Here is a 15,178-nt window from a genome sequence, read left to right as displayed (position 1 = left end):
ACTACTCAGTCATTGAGAACTCTCTTCTATTACCTGCTAGTGGTACACCTGCACCTGGGGCTTTTCTTGCTCGGTGAACTGTCCTCCTCCTCCCCTGGAAGTCAAAACAGGTTGTGTGCAAGTAACCTCCAGACACTGGAAAGGGTCCAGGGAGTGCTGCTGAGAGGTTCAAGAGAAACAAAGTACATCAGCAGCATCCCTTGAAAGAACAGGAGCTCAAGGATACACTAAAGAGCATGACCCAAGCCTGGGAAAGCTTCCACTCCAAGGAAGGAGAGTGGTGATATGTGAGAGACCAATCTGATAAGGCTCAGATGGTCTGGAATTGCAGAGCTATGCTTCTACCATCTGATTACCAGCCAGCTAGTCCTTGAAAGGCAAAGATCCAATCTGGTACCTCAAGCGCACCCCTATACAACCTATGCTGTACCCTCCTTCCTCACAAAAGATTGTTTCCCACCTCAATGCCAAGGGACCAGAAGGGAAACAGATTAGTTTTCGGGCCATTCCAGGTCACAGCCACACAGGTGGCTCTGTTCAGAAGAGAAGGAAGTCATTTAATAGTGCCCCATCACTCATAGTAAACAAGATAGCTCCAAAGGCATTCATCTCTAGATTGGCTTTGACCTAAATTACTTGGAGCTATAGATAAAAATGTTATTCTTTCACCCCCCCCCCCAAGGAGCAGTCAAAAAATAAAGGCAGCCAAAAACATGAGTCAAGGGCTCACAAATTCCAATTCCTTAATGCCCTCTTTGGATAGCTCTTTCACACTGAAAGTGTACCAAGGCCAAGGTATCTCTGTACAAGAGTCCTGAGTACTGCAGGACCCATGGCTGCTTCCAGCTGTGGTCTTCGTGGCTTAAGTAATTGCATGCATATGTGTACCCAACACTTAGGCCTTAGGAAGGAAATATGAGCAAACTTCAATACCAGCTGAAAATTTAAGAGAATTTAAAACTCTCAGAGATAGGAGGACCTGAACAGTTCCTCTTAGACTTCATCTTAGTCTCAGTTTCACCTTCTTGTTAAAAGGACATAAGGAGAAAACCAATGGGACTTTCGGTGCAGTTTCCAAATTCTTTGGGGTGAGCTGGGCCAGGAACTCTACAAGGACCTTGAGGCCAGGGTCCATGTGCTTAAGGTCACTTTATAGAGAAACCTGAAGAATATCTATTCTCAGGGGCATCCTGGTCTTTCAAATAGGCCTATTTCCCCAAATTTCAAGAACACTTAGCTGAATTTTTATAAAAAATAAAATGGCGAAACAAAAATAAAAACCTTACTTTTTGTTTAATTTGTTTTGCCAAACAAACACAGTGAAAACTTTAGTCTGACTAATTGTACAGAAAATAGAATTTGTAACCAGTAGCAAACATAACAGGATAAACCTAAGTCCCTGGCAAGCTGGATCTCCATCAGCAGGTCACCCAGATCCCCCATAAATGACCTCATGGATGGGGAGGTTCTAGGAGACAGAGGCACAGATCAACTAGTCCCCATTAGAATCACAGGCTGCACCTGAAAAGGTTAACCATGAAAAGGAGAACTGACGTTATTTGGATCTTTATCACTACCCACAGTAGAGTCTTCTCTGTTTGCTGGCAAACCTTAAGGTGTGGTTTTCCTAAACCCATAGTTCCTGGGCATCCCACCTGCATCCCTCTAGGGTAAGTTTCAAGTTCAGTGATTCTGAAGCCTCTGCCTAACCGGAATCTGCAACATAAAGTGGGGAGAAAGGGTACACAAAGTCATAATTGCTGGTGTCACCAATTAAGTCAGAAGCCCCAAGTGAAGGTGCCAGATCACCAGCAAGAATCCAGCTGCCCTAAGCCTCAGTACTGTCAACCACACTACGGGGGAGTTCCAACAGCAGCCTGAGGATTCCTAGGGCTGCAAGGTCCAGGAGTTCTGCAGGCCGCAGCGGAATCCATTCACATTCCGTGCTTCTTACGGATGACAGCCATGGCAAGCAGACGATCCTTCTCACGAAGTTCTTCGCGCAGCTTGGCCTCGGTGAGACGCAAGTGGCGGATGCTACCCTTCATCTCTTTCATCTTCACTTCCATCAGCGCCAGGATGTCCCGCTGCTCGTTCAGTTTGCGCAGGAGCTCCTCCTCCGTGGTGCCAGACGACAACGAGTACGAATGGTCGGAGCCAGTATCTGGAAAGCCCTCTTCCCCTACTACCACCAACTGGGGGCCCATAGGGCACTCCGCGGCCTCCAGACCCGCTGTAGCAGCCTCTAGCTCTGACGCGGCAGCTGCGGCGGCTGCGCCCTCTGCGGCTGCGAACTCCACTTGCACTGTAAGGTCGATGGGCTTCACATCTTCTCCAGTGGGAGTGGTGGGCGCAGGCGGCACGGATCCCGGAGATTGGCTGCTGTCTACAGCGGCCTGAAGGGTGAGGAGCACGGCCGCGGAGGCAGACACCAGGTTTGGCTGCAACTGGGCGGTCTGGCCAGTGGAGGCGGATGGCGAGGGTTGTTGTTGCTGTTGATGCTGCTGTTGCTGCTGCTGTTGTTGCTGCCTGCGGCGGGCGGCCGCGGCCCCCGCGGGTCTGCGCGCTACTTTGCGCTCATTGACGCCGCGCAGTGGGAAGATGGTGGGAACGCGCACCGTATAGGTCTTGCGGCCGCCCTGGAAGTGAACGCTGCAAAGACGGTGGCCCGTGGTGGGCTGGAAGGTGGAGAAGCACCCACTGACGCCCGCACGGGACACGTTCTTGAGCCAGAGGCGCCGCAGTTCAGCGTCCTTGGGAAACGTGTAGAAGTGCAGCGCCTTGTCCCGGTGAGAGTTGTTGTAGCAGCCCGGTACGCAGCACGTAAAGCCAGGCATGGCTGCGCCGCGCGGCTCGGCCCGGCCCACCGGCCTCTTGAGCTCTTCGACGGCCCGGTCCGTCCGCCGCCGCCAGCCCCTCGACGGGCGGCGCCGCACGAGGCCTTAGGTAGCCTCCCACTATTGCCGCCGGGCGCAGGCGGCCCGGCCCGGCGCCCCGTGCCCAGAATACGCTTCCCGCCGGCCCGCGCCGCGCCACCCGCCCGGCCGTCCGCCTGCGCTCAGGAGTCGGCCCGGGGGACGCCGCGAAGGACCGCCTGGAAAGGAGGACTACGCCCCCCACAATGCACCGCGCTAAAAGCCGCTCACTTCCGGGCGGGGGCGTGCTTAATTCCGGCTGCTTTCCAGGGCACCGCAGCAGTCTCCCGAAAAAAATTCTTTTCCAGACCCGGATCATCCTTGGCGGGCGAAAGAATTGTGTTCTGGTGGAATGCTGTCACATAGACTGCTGCTTACAAGGACCCGGAATCCTGATGGGGTTGGGGATAAGGAGGCGTGCTTCAGCAGTACGCAAGCGCTGTGGGTATGCCCGCGGAGACTACGAGTCCCATGATGCTTCGCGCGAACTCTGCGAGTGTGGCTCCGAGCGCCGCCTAAGGAAAAGGTCGGGTTACTGCGGATTAGGATTCGGGCAAGATTGTGCTACCTGCCAGAAGCTGCCCCCAAATCCTGAGTGTCTTTGAGTGTACAGCGTTCTTGCGAGAGAGAAGGAAACCTGGGCCTCGGTGCCCCGAAGGAGCTCAGGAACCACTTTCTCTGCCTTGGAGACTTCCGACTCAGCCGGATTTGATTCACTTACATAATTTAAATCACTACTAGGCAACTATTTGCAGTACATAGGGCAGGGGGCTGCAAGGAGCCAGAATGACCAGGTCCCTTCCTCTTGGAGCCAGAAACCCTAGAAGGATTAGGATCTGTCTTTTCAATAATAGATGTGAATGTTGCAAATAGATGGCTAGTCAGAAGTAAACGTACAAATGAACGAATAGGGCAGAGGAAAAAATGGAAGTGGTGGTGATCAGGAACCTAGAAAGTTAGAACTTTAAGTCCTTTTTTTAAAAAAAACAATTTTTATACTTATTTTTAGTTGTAGTTTGACCCAATACCTTTATTTTATTTATTTTTTTTATGTGGTGCTGAGATCAAACCCAGGGCCTCACACATGCAAGTCAAGTGCGCTACCGCTGAGCCACAGTCCCAACCCCAGAATCTTTAAGTCCTTGATTGGAAGTTGTAGCCTTTTCTTGGCCCTTAAAGGGCATGGGAGCAGACAGCCAGGGTAGCAAAAGCGCTGAAAGATAACAAACTGGGCTATTTTAGAGAATTTGGTATTTTATTCTGCAGGTAACTGGGAACCATCGAAGAGTTTTAAGTAAAACGACTTGCATTGTAGGTAATACCTCTCTCTCTCCCTTGACATCTTTGGGAGAAAATCTTTTAAAGCTTAATGAGGCTGTGAAAATGAGAGAGGAGCCAGGCAATACACATGGAAGTTACCTGCAAATTAGCCTTTCTTTGCAGAGTTCTCCATTTCTCCCATTTTTTTTCTTGCCCCTTTTCACCCTTTTTCCTGACTCCCCCCACTCCCGCCCCCTTGTGGTACTAGGAATTGAACCCAGGACCCTCTCTAAGCTAGCTTCAGCCCTTTTAATTTATTTAATTTTTTTGTTTTTATGGTACTGAGGATTGAACCCAGGAGTGCCCTACTGCTGTGCTATGTCCCAGCCATATATCCATATATATATATATATATATATATATATATGTGGTTTATTTTTTATTTATTTATCGGCGTTGCTGAAAATCAAACCCAGTGCCTCACACATGCTAGGCAAGCACTCTACCATTGAGCCACAACCCCAACCACAGGCCCATCCCCTTTTAAAATTTTATTTTGAGATAGTGTCTCCTTAAGTTGCCAATGGCACACTCCTATAAACTAATAAATAATAATAATAATAATAATAATAAATAAGAGCCAATGGCACACTCCTATAAACTCCTCCAGAAGAGGAGACAATCCTCCTGCCTCAGCCTCTGGAGGAGTTTATAGGAGTGTGCCATTGGCTTTTCTTATTTATTATTATTATTATTATTATTATTATTTTTTTTTTTTTTTTTTTTTTTTTTTTTTTTAAAGATAGAGTGAGAGAGAGGAGAGAGAGAGAGAGAATTTTTAATATTTATTTTTTAGTTCTCTTTGTTGGTATGTGGTGCTGAGGATGGAACCCGGGCCGCACGCATGCCAGGCGAGCGCGCTACCGCTTGAGCCACATCCCCAGCCCCTATTATTATTATTTATTAGTTGTAGATGAACACAATATCTTTCTTTCTTTCTTTCTTTCTTTCTTTCTTTCTTTCTTTCTTTATTTTTATGTGGTGCTGAGGATTGAACCCTGTGCCTCAGGCATGCTAGGTAAGCACTCTACCACAACCTCAGCTCCTCTTTTTATTTTTTTGTTTATTTGTTCGTTTATTGTTCTTTATCACAAAGGGGACTCATGCTTTAAATGTTTTAGAAAAATACAGGACAATTTGGGGGGAAAAGTAACTTATTTCTAACACTCAGACATTTGGACTGTGCCTGGCTTATTTTTTACTTTGAAAGAGCCTCATGAAGTCATCCTAGATGGCCTTGAATTTGTGATCTTCCTGCCTCAGCCTTCCAAGTAGCTGGCATCATAGGCATGTGCTACCAAGCCTAAACTTTTATATTTGTTTAAATTTTTGTAAGATGTATAGACATAAAAATTAGCAAAAGATCATTGTTATGTATTTTCATTGTCATACAGCTATTAATATGGTTCAGTTCCTCTCTGTGTTAAGATTCACTGTACTTAAAAATTGAAGAGAGCTGGGCGAAGTGGTGCATGCCTGTAATCTCAGAGACTCAGGAGGCTGAGGCAGGAAGATCACAAATTCAAAGCTAGCCTGAGCAATTTAGTGAGACCCTAAGCAACTCAGTGAGGTCCTGTCTCTAAAAAAAATACGAAAAAGGACTGGGAATGTGGCTCAGTGGTTAACTGCCCCTGAGTTCAATCTCTAGTACCAAAAAAAAAAAAAAAAAAAAAGGTCAAATTGATATTTATGCACAAAATATTGAAGATTATGCTCAATTAAACTCTACTTTCCAGTACATAAAATCACCTTTAATCTATAATTCATCTTCTACACTCAAAGTTGCATCTGAGTGGTAGGGAATGCAAGGCCCTGGATTTGCTGGGGAAAGGCAAAAACCTTATTACATGTCTGTGTTTCCAATCTTGCCTACTCTACAATCTGTTCTTCACATGGCTACCAAAGAAAATCTGGTTAAGTCATACCTCTGCTCAAATCTCTCTAGTGACTTTCTATTCCATTTAGAATACTTTCTAAATTCCTTCCTAGAACTTACAAGACCCTATATAGCCAGGCATAGTGGTGCACGCCTATAATACTATCCATCTATCACTACAAAAAGTAAATAAGGGTTGGGGATGTGGCTCAAGCGGTAGCGCGCTCGCCTGGCATGCGTGCGGCCCGGGTTTGATCCTCAGCACCACATACCAACAAAGATGTTGTGTCTGCCAAGAACTAAAAAATAAATATTAAAAATTCTCTCTCTCTAAAAAATAAATAAATAAATAAAAATTACCCACAAGTTTAAAAAAAAAGTAAATAAATAAAATAAAAGTCCATCAACAACTAAAAATACACATTTTGTTTTAAAGAAAGGAAAAAATGTCTTAAGGAACTTCTCACTAGAGAAGGAAAGGTACTGTCAATATGGGCTGGGGTTATGGCTCAGTGGTAGAGTACTTGCCTAGCACATGCGAGGCCCTGGGTTCAATCCTCAGCACCACATAAAAATAAATAAATAAAGCTATTGTATTCAGCTACAACTAAAAAATAATATTTTTTTTAAAAAAATGAACTGTCAAGGGGTTGGGGTTGTAGCTCAGTGGTAGAGTGCTTGCCTAGCATGTGGGAGGCATTGGGTTGGATTCTCAGCACCACATATAAATAAATAAAGGTCCATCAACAACTAATAAAATATTAAAAAAGAACTGTCAATAAGAAAATAATAATCAGGAAATAAAAACAAATAAATAAGGAAGAAAAAATGGTAAGAGGAGTCATACTTAAACATCAAGGCAGAACTGGGCATGGTGGTGCACCCCTATAATCCCAGCAGTTTAGGAGCCTGAGACAGGGGCTTGTGTATGTTAGGCAAGTATTTTATCTACTACTCAAACATGCCCAGATCTTTCCTTTTTGTGTGTTTGTGGTACTGGGAATTGAACCCTGGGCCTTGTATGCGGTAAGCAAGTGCTACCACTTACTATATTCCCAGACCTAGTCCTTGATTTTGAGACAGGTTTCCCCAGGTTAGCTTTAAGAATTTTGGGGGGGCTGGGGATGTGGCTCAAGCAGTAGCACGCTTGCCTGGCATGCGTGTGGCCCAGGTTCAATCCTCAGCACCACATACAAACAAAGATGTTGTGTCCGCTGAAAAACTAAAAAATAAATATTTAATAAAAAAAATTATATATATATATTTTTTTTGCAGGGAGGGAATTGAACCCAGGGGTGCTTTATCACTGAGCCATGCCCTCAGCCCTTTTTATTTTTGGAGACAGGGTCTTGCTAAATTGCTTAGGCAGGTTTCCAATTTGTGATCCTCCTGTCTCAACCTCCTGAATCGCTGGGATTACAGATGTGTGCTACTGTACATAGCTGGCCTCAACTCTTTTTTTTTTTTTTAAGTTAAACACAGACACAAAACCTTTGTTTTACTTATTTATTTCATGTGGTGCTGAGGCTCCAACCCAGTGCCTCACGTGTGCAAGGTAAGTACTCTACCACTAAATCACAACCCCAGCCCTTGGCCTCAACTCTTGATCCTTCTATCTCAAAGTTCCAAGTACTGGAACTATAGGCATGGACATTACACCCAACTATCATGTTTAAAATAAACAGTTGGGCACCTTGATGCATGCCTTTAATCCCACCAATTTAGGAGGCTGAGCAGGAAGATCACAAGTTCAAGGCCAGCCTCAGCAATTTAGCCAGGCTTTGAGCAAGTTGGCAAGACTGTCTCAAAATTAAAAAAAAAAAAAAAAAAGAAAAGAAAAGAAAAAAAGAGGGCTGGGGATATAGCTCAGTGGTAAAGCACCCCTAGATTCAATTCCTAGAACCAAAAACAAAACAAAAACAAACCAAAGAAAAAAATCTTCAGAATCACAATTAAAAAAAAAAAAAAAAAAAAGAAGGGCTGGGGATGTGGCTCAAGCGGTAGAGCGCTCGCCTGGCATGCGTGTGGCCTGGGTTCGATCCTCAGCACCACAAACAGACAAAGATGTTGTGTCCACCAAATACTAAAAATTAACATTAAAATTCTCTCTCTCTCCCTTTCTCTCTCTCTCTCTCTCACTCTTTAAATAAATAAAAAATAACAAAAACCTGGGCTTAGGTGTTTGGTAGTGACCATGAAAATGTGACTGCAAAGACCTAGCAAGTTAAGTCAGATAGCCAGACATTGTTGTGCACACCTGTAATCCTAGGTACTTGGGAGGTTGAGGCAGGAAGATCACAAGTTTGAGGCCAACCCCAGGGGGATTTATGGATAATACTTTCCCCCCTTTTTTTTTTATTTTCCAAAATAACAATAGAAAAGACTGGAATGTAACTCATAGGTAGATCATTCCTGGTATCTATCCCCACTATTGAAAAAAAAAAAAAGTCACATAGCAAAGAGATCAGGCATAAATGACAAATATTTTTTTTTAAAGCAAGGAATATTGGTATGCTTTCCTTTTACAGTTTTTTAAAAAATTTTTTAGATGTAGATGGACACAATACCTTTATTTTATTAATTTTTATGTGTTGCTGAGGATCAAACCCAGTGCCTCACACGTGCTAGGCAAGTGCTCTACTACTGAGCCACAACCCCAGCCTTCCCTACTTTTTTTTGAGAAAAGGTCTCACTAAATTATCCAGGTTGGTCTTGAACTTGTGATCTTCCTGCCTTAGTTGCTGGGATTACAGGTGTGCTGCACCCGCCAGGCAGTTCTATTATTTTCAGAAGCTAGAATCTAATTTTTCTTTGCTCCTTCCCCACTCCCCCACCCCTAAATACTGGGGATGAAACCCAGGGGTAAAGTAACCGCTGAGTAATATCCCAGCCCAGCACTTTTTATTTTTGGGTACTTATTGAGCCCAAGGGTGCTTTATCACTGAGTTACATCCCCAGTCATTTTTATTTTTTATTTTGAGACAGAGTCTCACTAAATTGGCTCATTAAATTGCTAGGCTGGTCTGGAAGTTGCGATCCAAGTCTCAGGGATTACAGGAATGCGTCACCGCGCCCGGATCCCAGCAATTAATTAATTAATTAATTAATGTTTCATAAGGTCTCGCTAAATTGCCGAGGCTGACTTACTGGCCATCTTTCTTAGTGTCCCTACTGAATTACTGGTATTACCGGTGTGGGTTACCACACGTTTTGTTTTGTTTTAATAACAAACACAAATATGCCTATTCGCTAGTCGAGGTGGCGCACTTTGTAATCTCTGCGATTTAGGAGGCTGAGACCTAAGGATCGCAAATTCTAAATCAGCCTCAGCAATTTAGTGAGACTCTGAATCAAAATTTTAGAAAGGGCTTGGAGATGTAGCTCCGCGGTAGGAGCACCCCTGGGTTCAGTCCCCAACACCCGTCCCGACACGAATCTTTATTAGGTGGGTTTCAGCCTTGTCTTATAGATGAGAAAACCAAAATTTGGAGTGGAGCATACAGTTGTCCAGCCTTACGTTTGGAAAGGCTGCCTCCAAAGCTATAGTTAGCAATCACCCGGGTTCGCAAGGCGCACCGCGGGTAAGGCGAAAACTTCAATTCCCGTGGGGCTGTGCGGAAGCATCGCGATATCTTCCTTAAATGCGACGGCGGGAACGCAGTATCGGCAGCTTCCTGTGCGTTTGCGAAAGCCGGAGGCGGTGAGGATGGCCGACAACTGGGACAGCGAGCCTACTATTCGCACGGTCCTGCAGCGCGTGCTGGATAACGCGGATTCGCGTACCCCGCGGCGACCCCGGAGTTCCGGGGCTGGGTATGGGAAGGCGACGCAATTAGAAGGACCCGGGAGTGGGGTCTTGGTGGGAGCCAACATCAACCCCATTTGGAGAGGGCAACAGTCCCAGAGAGAAGCAGAGCTCTGGGCACCGAGAATTGCTCCACTCCCCTAGCCTGGCTAGGCCAAGCTGTTTGTCCCCCTACCCTGGAGCTCCAGGCAACCAGGCCTCGGGACCACAGAGTGCACTCTCGGAGTCTTCCACTTCTGGAGTCAGAAGGATACTTGCTAAGTTTTCTAGGCTGTTTGGCCCACACCACCCAGGGTGTGTCCAGACATCTGCCCTTGCCTTCCGGGTGGTCCCCACCTTTTCCTGCACATTCAGCCGTACTCTGCAGTTCCCAGCTGAAAGATGGGAACGGAACTAGAGAGAACAGCCTTCGCAAAAGTCGGGAGACAGGAACTAGAAAGATGTTTTACTAGGGAGCAGGAATTTGTCCTGACTTGGAGGGAGTGACCCTGGGAGAGGGTTGTGGTGATCTCATGGGGCAGAGGGTGCATAAGTGGGAATTTGAGCAGTTCAGTCCTTTCCCTTATAAAGGAGTGGGAAGTCATTTATGATAGATTTTTTACCTATGAGTGATGAGATAGAACCTGTGCTCAGGGAATATTTATGTGGTTCTGAGAGTTACTGGACTGGGGAGACAGAATTGGGTGACCCATTTTAGTCTCCCATCAGACCCTGACAAGTAATCAAAAGGGTTAAAAATACTTAAATAGCCTTCAGGCTTTTAAAAGTGTTTGGAATGGAAGCTCTTCCGATTATTCCTCTTGTCTGTATGGCTAATCCCAACTTATCCTTTATGGTTCTGCTAAAGACACTTTGTGAAGGCTTCTTCAGTACCCCTCTGGATCAATCATGGTCCCTTTCTTCCCATACCTAATAGTTCTCTTTCCACACACATACTTGTTTGACACAGAGGCTATGGAAGGCTCAAGTGGTTTCTGGGTTCTTATCTCTAAGAGAAAAGGGCTTTAAACCAAGACCCCTGGTGAAAGCCTGTCTCTGCATCATATAGCCTGTCATTTCAATTCCCTTACATAATTCTTAGAAAATTGGTCTTTACACAGTGCCCAGAGAACCCTACTTACAACATCTTCCTCCAGGAGGCTGAGTAGCAGAACAAAGACATCTGCCAAACAGCGTTCCCATGGAGTCAGGGTAAGTGCCCAGTCCACTGATGACTATAGGGCCCAGACTGCCTTCTTGGGGCTATCAGGTCTATTTCTGGAGCCCATCTTGAAGGACTCCCCAGGCAAAAGAAAAAACAAACAAAAAACAGACTAATTGCATGATGGTTTCACCCATAGTCTATTGGCAGACTGGCCCACATTCAAGTCATTGGTAACCTAAAGGAACAGACACCCCGGACTCTGGTAGAGAACATCCTAATAACTGGTGAGTGGGCACTGATCTGCCAGGCAGAGATAGGCACCAATCCTGTGCTAGCCCTCATTCAAGGAAGCCTTTGCTGTTCTATTCTGCAGCCCCCAAATCTTCCATCCTCACGCCAGAGGCCATGGTGAAGCCAGTGCCAGCACTGCAGGTGGTCCAACCCTCCAGAAGGGAAAGCAGTCAGGGCAGGTACACAGTGAACTTTCCTCTTGGGCTGGGCTGTTGAGTTGTTCTGGTCTGGGCACCTCTTGGCTCCAAATGCCAAAGTTGGGCTTCCTTGCCTGTCTGAGATAAGATCTGTCCTCATAGCCTGGAGCTACAACTTCCTGAACTTGAGCCCCCGACAACCCTGGCTGCAGGTCTGCCAGCCTCTGACAGGAAGAAGCAGAGGTTGAGATTGTCAGTGTTTCAGCAGGAAGTAGACCAGGGCCTGCCTCACTTGCAAGGTAAGGCCTAGGATACAACCTGTTGCTGTCCTCTGCCTCCTGTTTTCTGAAGAGGCTTAAGGAGGCCTGAGGGAGAGCATTCATGGACTCTTAATAATTTACCGTGATTTCTTCTTTTTACATCTTCGTTCTGGTCACTGACAGAGCATCCTGAAAATGCTGATGCCCCATCCCTTACCAGGTATTATTCCCTGTTCTGGGGGTTAATTGAGTAGAGGTTTGGGGAGAGAGGTTCTTACTGATGGAATCTAGCTATATGATCCCTGCTGGTTCTAGCCTCACACACTTGTGACTACATTCTAAAAGATGAGAACCCCAAGGGCAGATAGGGGCATTCCTTTGGGGACATTGGGCCTCACGTACCTGACTTTCCTCTTGCCTCCTCCCTACCACCAGCTCCTTCAACCTGACTTTTGCTACACCTCTTAAGCCACAGTCAGTGAGGAGACCTGGTTTGGCTCGCAGACCTCCCCGCCCCCGTGCTATAGATGTGGGTGCCTTGTTGCAGGATCTGCAAGATAATTCCTTGGCCTTGGCTCCTCCAGGTAAGGTTGAGGTTTTGCCTTTCAGCATTTGGGAGATTGGAAGATACTCCTCACTCTGGGGTTGTATCCCTCTTGGTGGAATCAAAGATAGCATTTGAGCCTGGCTAATAGGTCTATGAGGAGTTTCTACTTTCTTTCCATGGTTATTGGCACTGGCCTTGGTGGAGCTCAATCTGAGTGTCTCCATTTCTTCCAGAATCTCAAATCCTTGAACTACAGGGGTAGGGTAGGAAAAGGGTGTGGTCTGGTGGTTGAAACTCATTGGAAGAATGAAAGGCGGATTCATGATCAGCAAGCCAGTTAGAGCTGACCTGGGAGCCTGATTCCCTAAGACAAGTCAAATTTATCAGAGTAGGAAAATTTCTGGGCTGAAGGAAAGTGAAGAGTACAGGTAAGGGTAAATAGTTGCAGATGGGCAAGCTGTGGACCAAAAGCAGAAAGGTAAGCAATGAAAGCAGTGGAAGGGAGATGAAGTTTAGGGTGTAGGTCATCTCTCTCTGAGACCACTCAGGCAGGGCACACCCATGGGGCCAATTGCTCAGACCCTAGCAACTCAGTATCAGCAGGTTAGCCTTTAATACACTGAATGCCAGCTGGCTCTTGATCTTCAGGTGACAGCCTTAAAACCCCTATTGCAAATCTGCCATCGGACACTGTACTGGAAGATACCCAGCCATTCTCACAGCCCTTGGTTGGCTGCTCCCCCAGTGTACATCGCTCTCTGCCCAACCCCTTTCCTACTGGTACTGAAGATGCTGAGAGGACTACGGGGGATAGGACACAGAGCAGTGGACCTGGGCTACAGAACCACAGTGAGTATGTAGGGCAGGTGGCCTGGAGCCAAGCTTAGCTTGGGCAAGTTAACACTGTTGATTTTCCTTCCTCAAGCCCTAGCACTGTGTTCCCCAAAGCATTCTGGCTGGAGGTTCTTCCTCCACCCAAAACAGCGTCAGTGTTAGACCAGAAGATTTCACATTAGTGCCCTGGTGCTGCCTCTGACTTGGTCTTTCCTCAATGAGTGGGGCTCGCCTTGCTGCTCCATCTTTACCCTTCTTGGAGCCACAGCCTTGGCCTGCTTTGTTTCAGAAGTAATGGAAGCAGAGGAATCCCAGGAGACTATGGAGACAGAGGAGCCAGAAGGATCTTCAGAGGATGAGAACACCTCTGACAGGCCAGGTAAGAAGCCTAGTATGTGGATCAGTGGGTAAATGGCAACAGCTGTGTTCAGGCCCTCCACACACAAGGGGCTTGCCTGTATTGTTTCTGGGTAGGGAGCCAGGGAGACTCTGAGGGATACTTGTTTAGCTGGAACTAGTTGAGGCTCTTGAGAAACAGGAAAAGACTTTACTGGACCTGTGTAACTGGGTGAGATGGGTCAAATGTGAGCTTCCTATGACCCTACCCTTTCTCTGCAGCAAGTCCACAATTGGCATCCAGCACCCCCAGGTTCCTTCAGGCCAAGCGACTGCATTCAATTCTTGAGCCAGCCCCACCGCCTGATGTTGCAGTGTAAGATTCCATGACCCTGTTACTCATGGGCCTCTTGGGAAAGGGCCTGGCACTGAAGTCAGCATTAGGTACCTTGTGCACAGTCATCCCCTTTTCCACAGGTATGCAGATGATTATCCAGCACAGCAGCCTGAGCCAGTATGAGGAGATACTTCCCAAGGGCATATCTGATCCTGATGCCTACCTCCAAGAGCTTACGGGAGCTAGGGTGAGGTAGATGTGCCTAGGTCAGTGTGTACGCAGGGCTTCCTGGAGGAGGATTAGCAGAATTGGGACAGGCAGTGATAAGACTCCTGAGGGGAGAAAATATTCATTCTGAGGCCAGGGGATCGCAGGCCTGAGCAAGTACCATTGTATATGAGGAGGCTAGACTTGGAAATTGTATCCAGACTGGACAAACAGGGTCCAGGGAAACACTGGACCCAACTTTCTGTGTGGTCCCAAGTCCACTGCTTCTCAGTAGATGGTTGGGATTGCTGGTCCAAGCTAAGGAGCACATAGACTCAGTCTTATCATGAGTCAGTAGGACTTGCCCTTATTAGGGACCTTCTCAAGTAAAGCAGTTTAACCATCTCTGTCCATTCCTGCCCCCAGCTTGCCTTCAGAGACTAGGGAGCCTGTGTCAGCCCGGCTTACCCCCAGACCCCGAACTGCTGGCTCCAGGCCCCGTCAAGATTCCTATAAGGCTGGACTGAACCACTATGCAAAACTCTTCAGCTTCTATGCTAAGATGCCTATGGAGAGGAAGGCTTTTGAAATGGTGGAGAAATGGTGAGTCTTGGACACCTGGATGGAGAGTGGGGCCTCTCAGATTATGAACAGACTGTTCAGTCTGCTGTAACCCAAACTTCTTGGCAGCCTAGACAAGTATTTCCAGCACCTGTGCAATGACCTGGAGGTATTTGCTGCTCATGCTGGCCGAAAGACCGTGAGGCCAGAAGACCTGGAACTGTTGATGCGACGGTGAGTGAGCAGAAGAGGAAGGCTGGGTGCGGTGAGTGAGCAGAAGAGGAAGGCTGAGTGTGGGAGTGCTGGTACTGATTCCCTACACCCCTCTCTTCCTCTGCTGCAGGCAGGGCCTGATCACTGACCAAGTCTCATTGTATGTGCTTGTGGAACGACACCTACCCCTGGAGTACCGGCAGCTGCTCATCCCCTGTGCATTCAGTGGGAATTCTGTCTTCCCTGTGCAGTAGTGGCCAGGCTTCAATATGCTGTCTCCCCACCTGAGGCCTCTTAACCCCACATAACCCTCCAGCTCTCCTCCCTGTCCCCTAGCATCAATAAATTGTGACAAATAGAATATTCTGCTTTTTGGTTCATATCATAACCTCCCA

At 46.9% G+C, this 15,178-nt stretch overlaps 2 protein-coding genes across 5 annotated transcripts; one reads left to right on the top strand and one right to left on the bottom strand.

Moving 5' to 3' along the window:
* Nucleotides 1-1,274: 1,274 nt before the first annotated feature.
* On the bottom strand, nt 1,275-3,295 carry Thap11 (THAP domain containing 11). The gene has a single exon (XM_005318332.5). The coding sequence runs from the start codon at nt 2,835-2,837 to the stop codon at nt 1,935-1,937; it is 903 nt and encodes a 300-aa protein (XP_005318389.1). The 5' UTR covers nt 2,838-3,295; the 3' UTR covers nt 1,275-1,934.
* Nucleotides 3,296-5,158: 1,863 nt separating this feature from the next.
* On the top strand, nt 5,159-15,144 carry Cenpt (centromere protein T). Of its 4 annotated transcripts, none has more exons than XM_078032542.1 (13): nt 5,159-9,924; nt 11,053-11,107; nt 11,257-11,344; nt 11,434-11,530; nt 11,651-11,787; nt 11,932-11,968; nt 12,184-12,332; nt 12,944-13,144; nt 13,419-13,508; nt 13,748-13,841; nt 14,436-14,612; nt 14,700-14,804; nt 14,914-15,144. In XM_078032542.1, the coding sequence occupies exons 1-13, from the start codon at nt 9,818-9,820 to the stop codon at nt 15,035-15,037; spliced, it is 1,461 nt and encodes a 486-aa protein (XP_077888668.1). In that variant the 5' UTR covers nt 5,159-9,817; the 3' UTR covers nt 15,038-15,144. The 4 variants fall into 4 exon arrangements, with proteins under 4 accessions (XP_077888668.1, XP_077888667.1, XP_021577345.2 ...); XM_078032541.1 differs by having other exon boundaries at nt 11,017-11,107; nt 13,422-13,508; XM_021721670.3 differs by having other exon boundaries at nt 11,017-11,107.
* The last annotated feature ends 34 nt before the right edge of the window (nt 15,145-15,178 follow it).

The sequence above is a fragment of the Ictidomys tridecemlineatus genome, chromosome 15, assembly GCF_052094955.1.
Source record: "Ictidomys tridecemlineatus isolate mIctTri1 chromosome 15, mIctTri1.hap1, whole genome shotgun sequence".
NCBI lineage: Eukaryota > Metazoa > Chordata > Mammalia > Rodentia > Sciuridae > Ictidomys > Ictidomys tridecemlineatus.
The sequence above is the reverse complement of the archived record's forward strand: the minus strand, read 5'-3'. Positions and strand labels throughout refer to the sequence as shown.

Excerpts from the sequence above, each read along its gene's own strand:
- Thap11 (XM_005318332.5), bottom strand. The coding sequence starts at position 2,837 with ATGCCTGGCTTTACGTGCTGCGTACCGGGCTGCTACAACAACTCTCAC.
- Cenpt (XM_021721670.3), top strand. The coding sequence starts at position 9,818 with ATGGCCGACAACTGGGACAGCGAGCCTACTATTCGCACGGTCCTGCAG. Across the intron at positions 11,531-11,650 it reads AGGGAAAGCAGTCAGGGCAG|CCTGGAGCTACAACTTCCTG; the intron begins GTACACAGTGAA and ends CTGTCCTCATAG. Across the intron at positions 12,333-12,943 it reads CTTGGCCTTGGCTCCTCCAG|GTGACAGCCTTAAAACCCCT; the intron begins GTAAGGTTGAGG and ends CTTGATCTTCAG.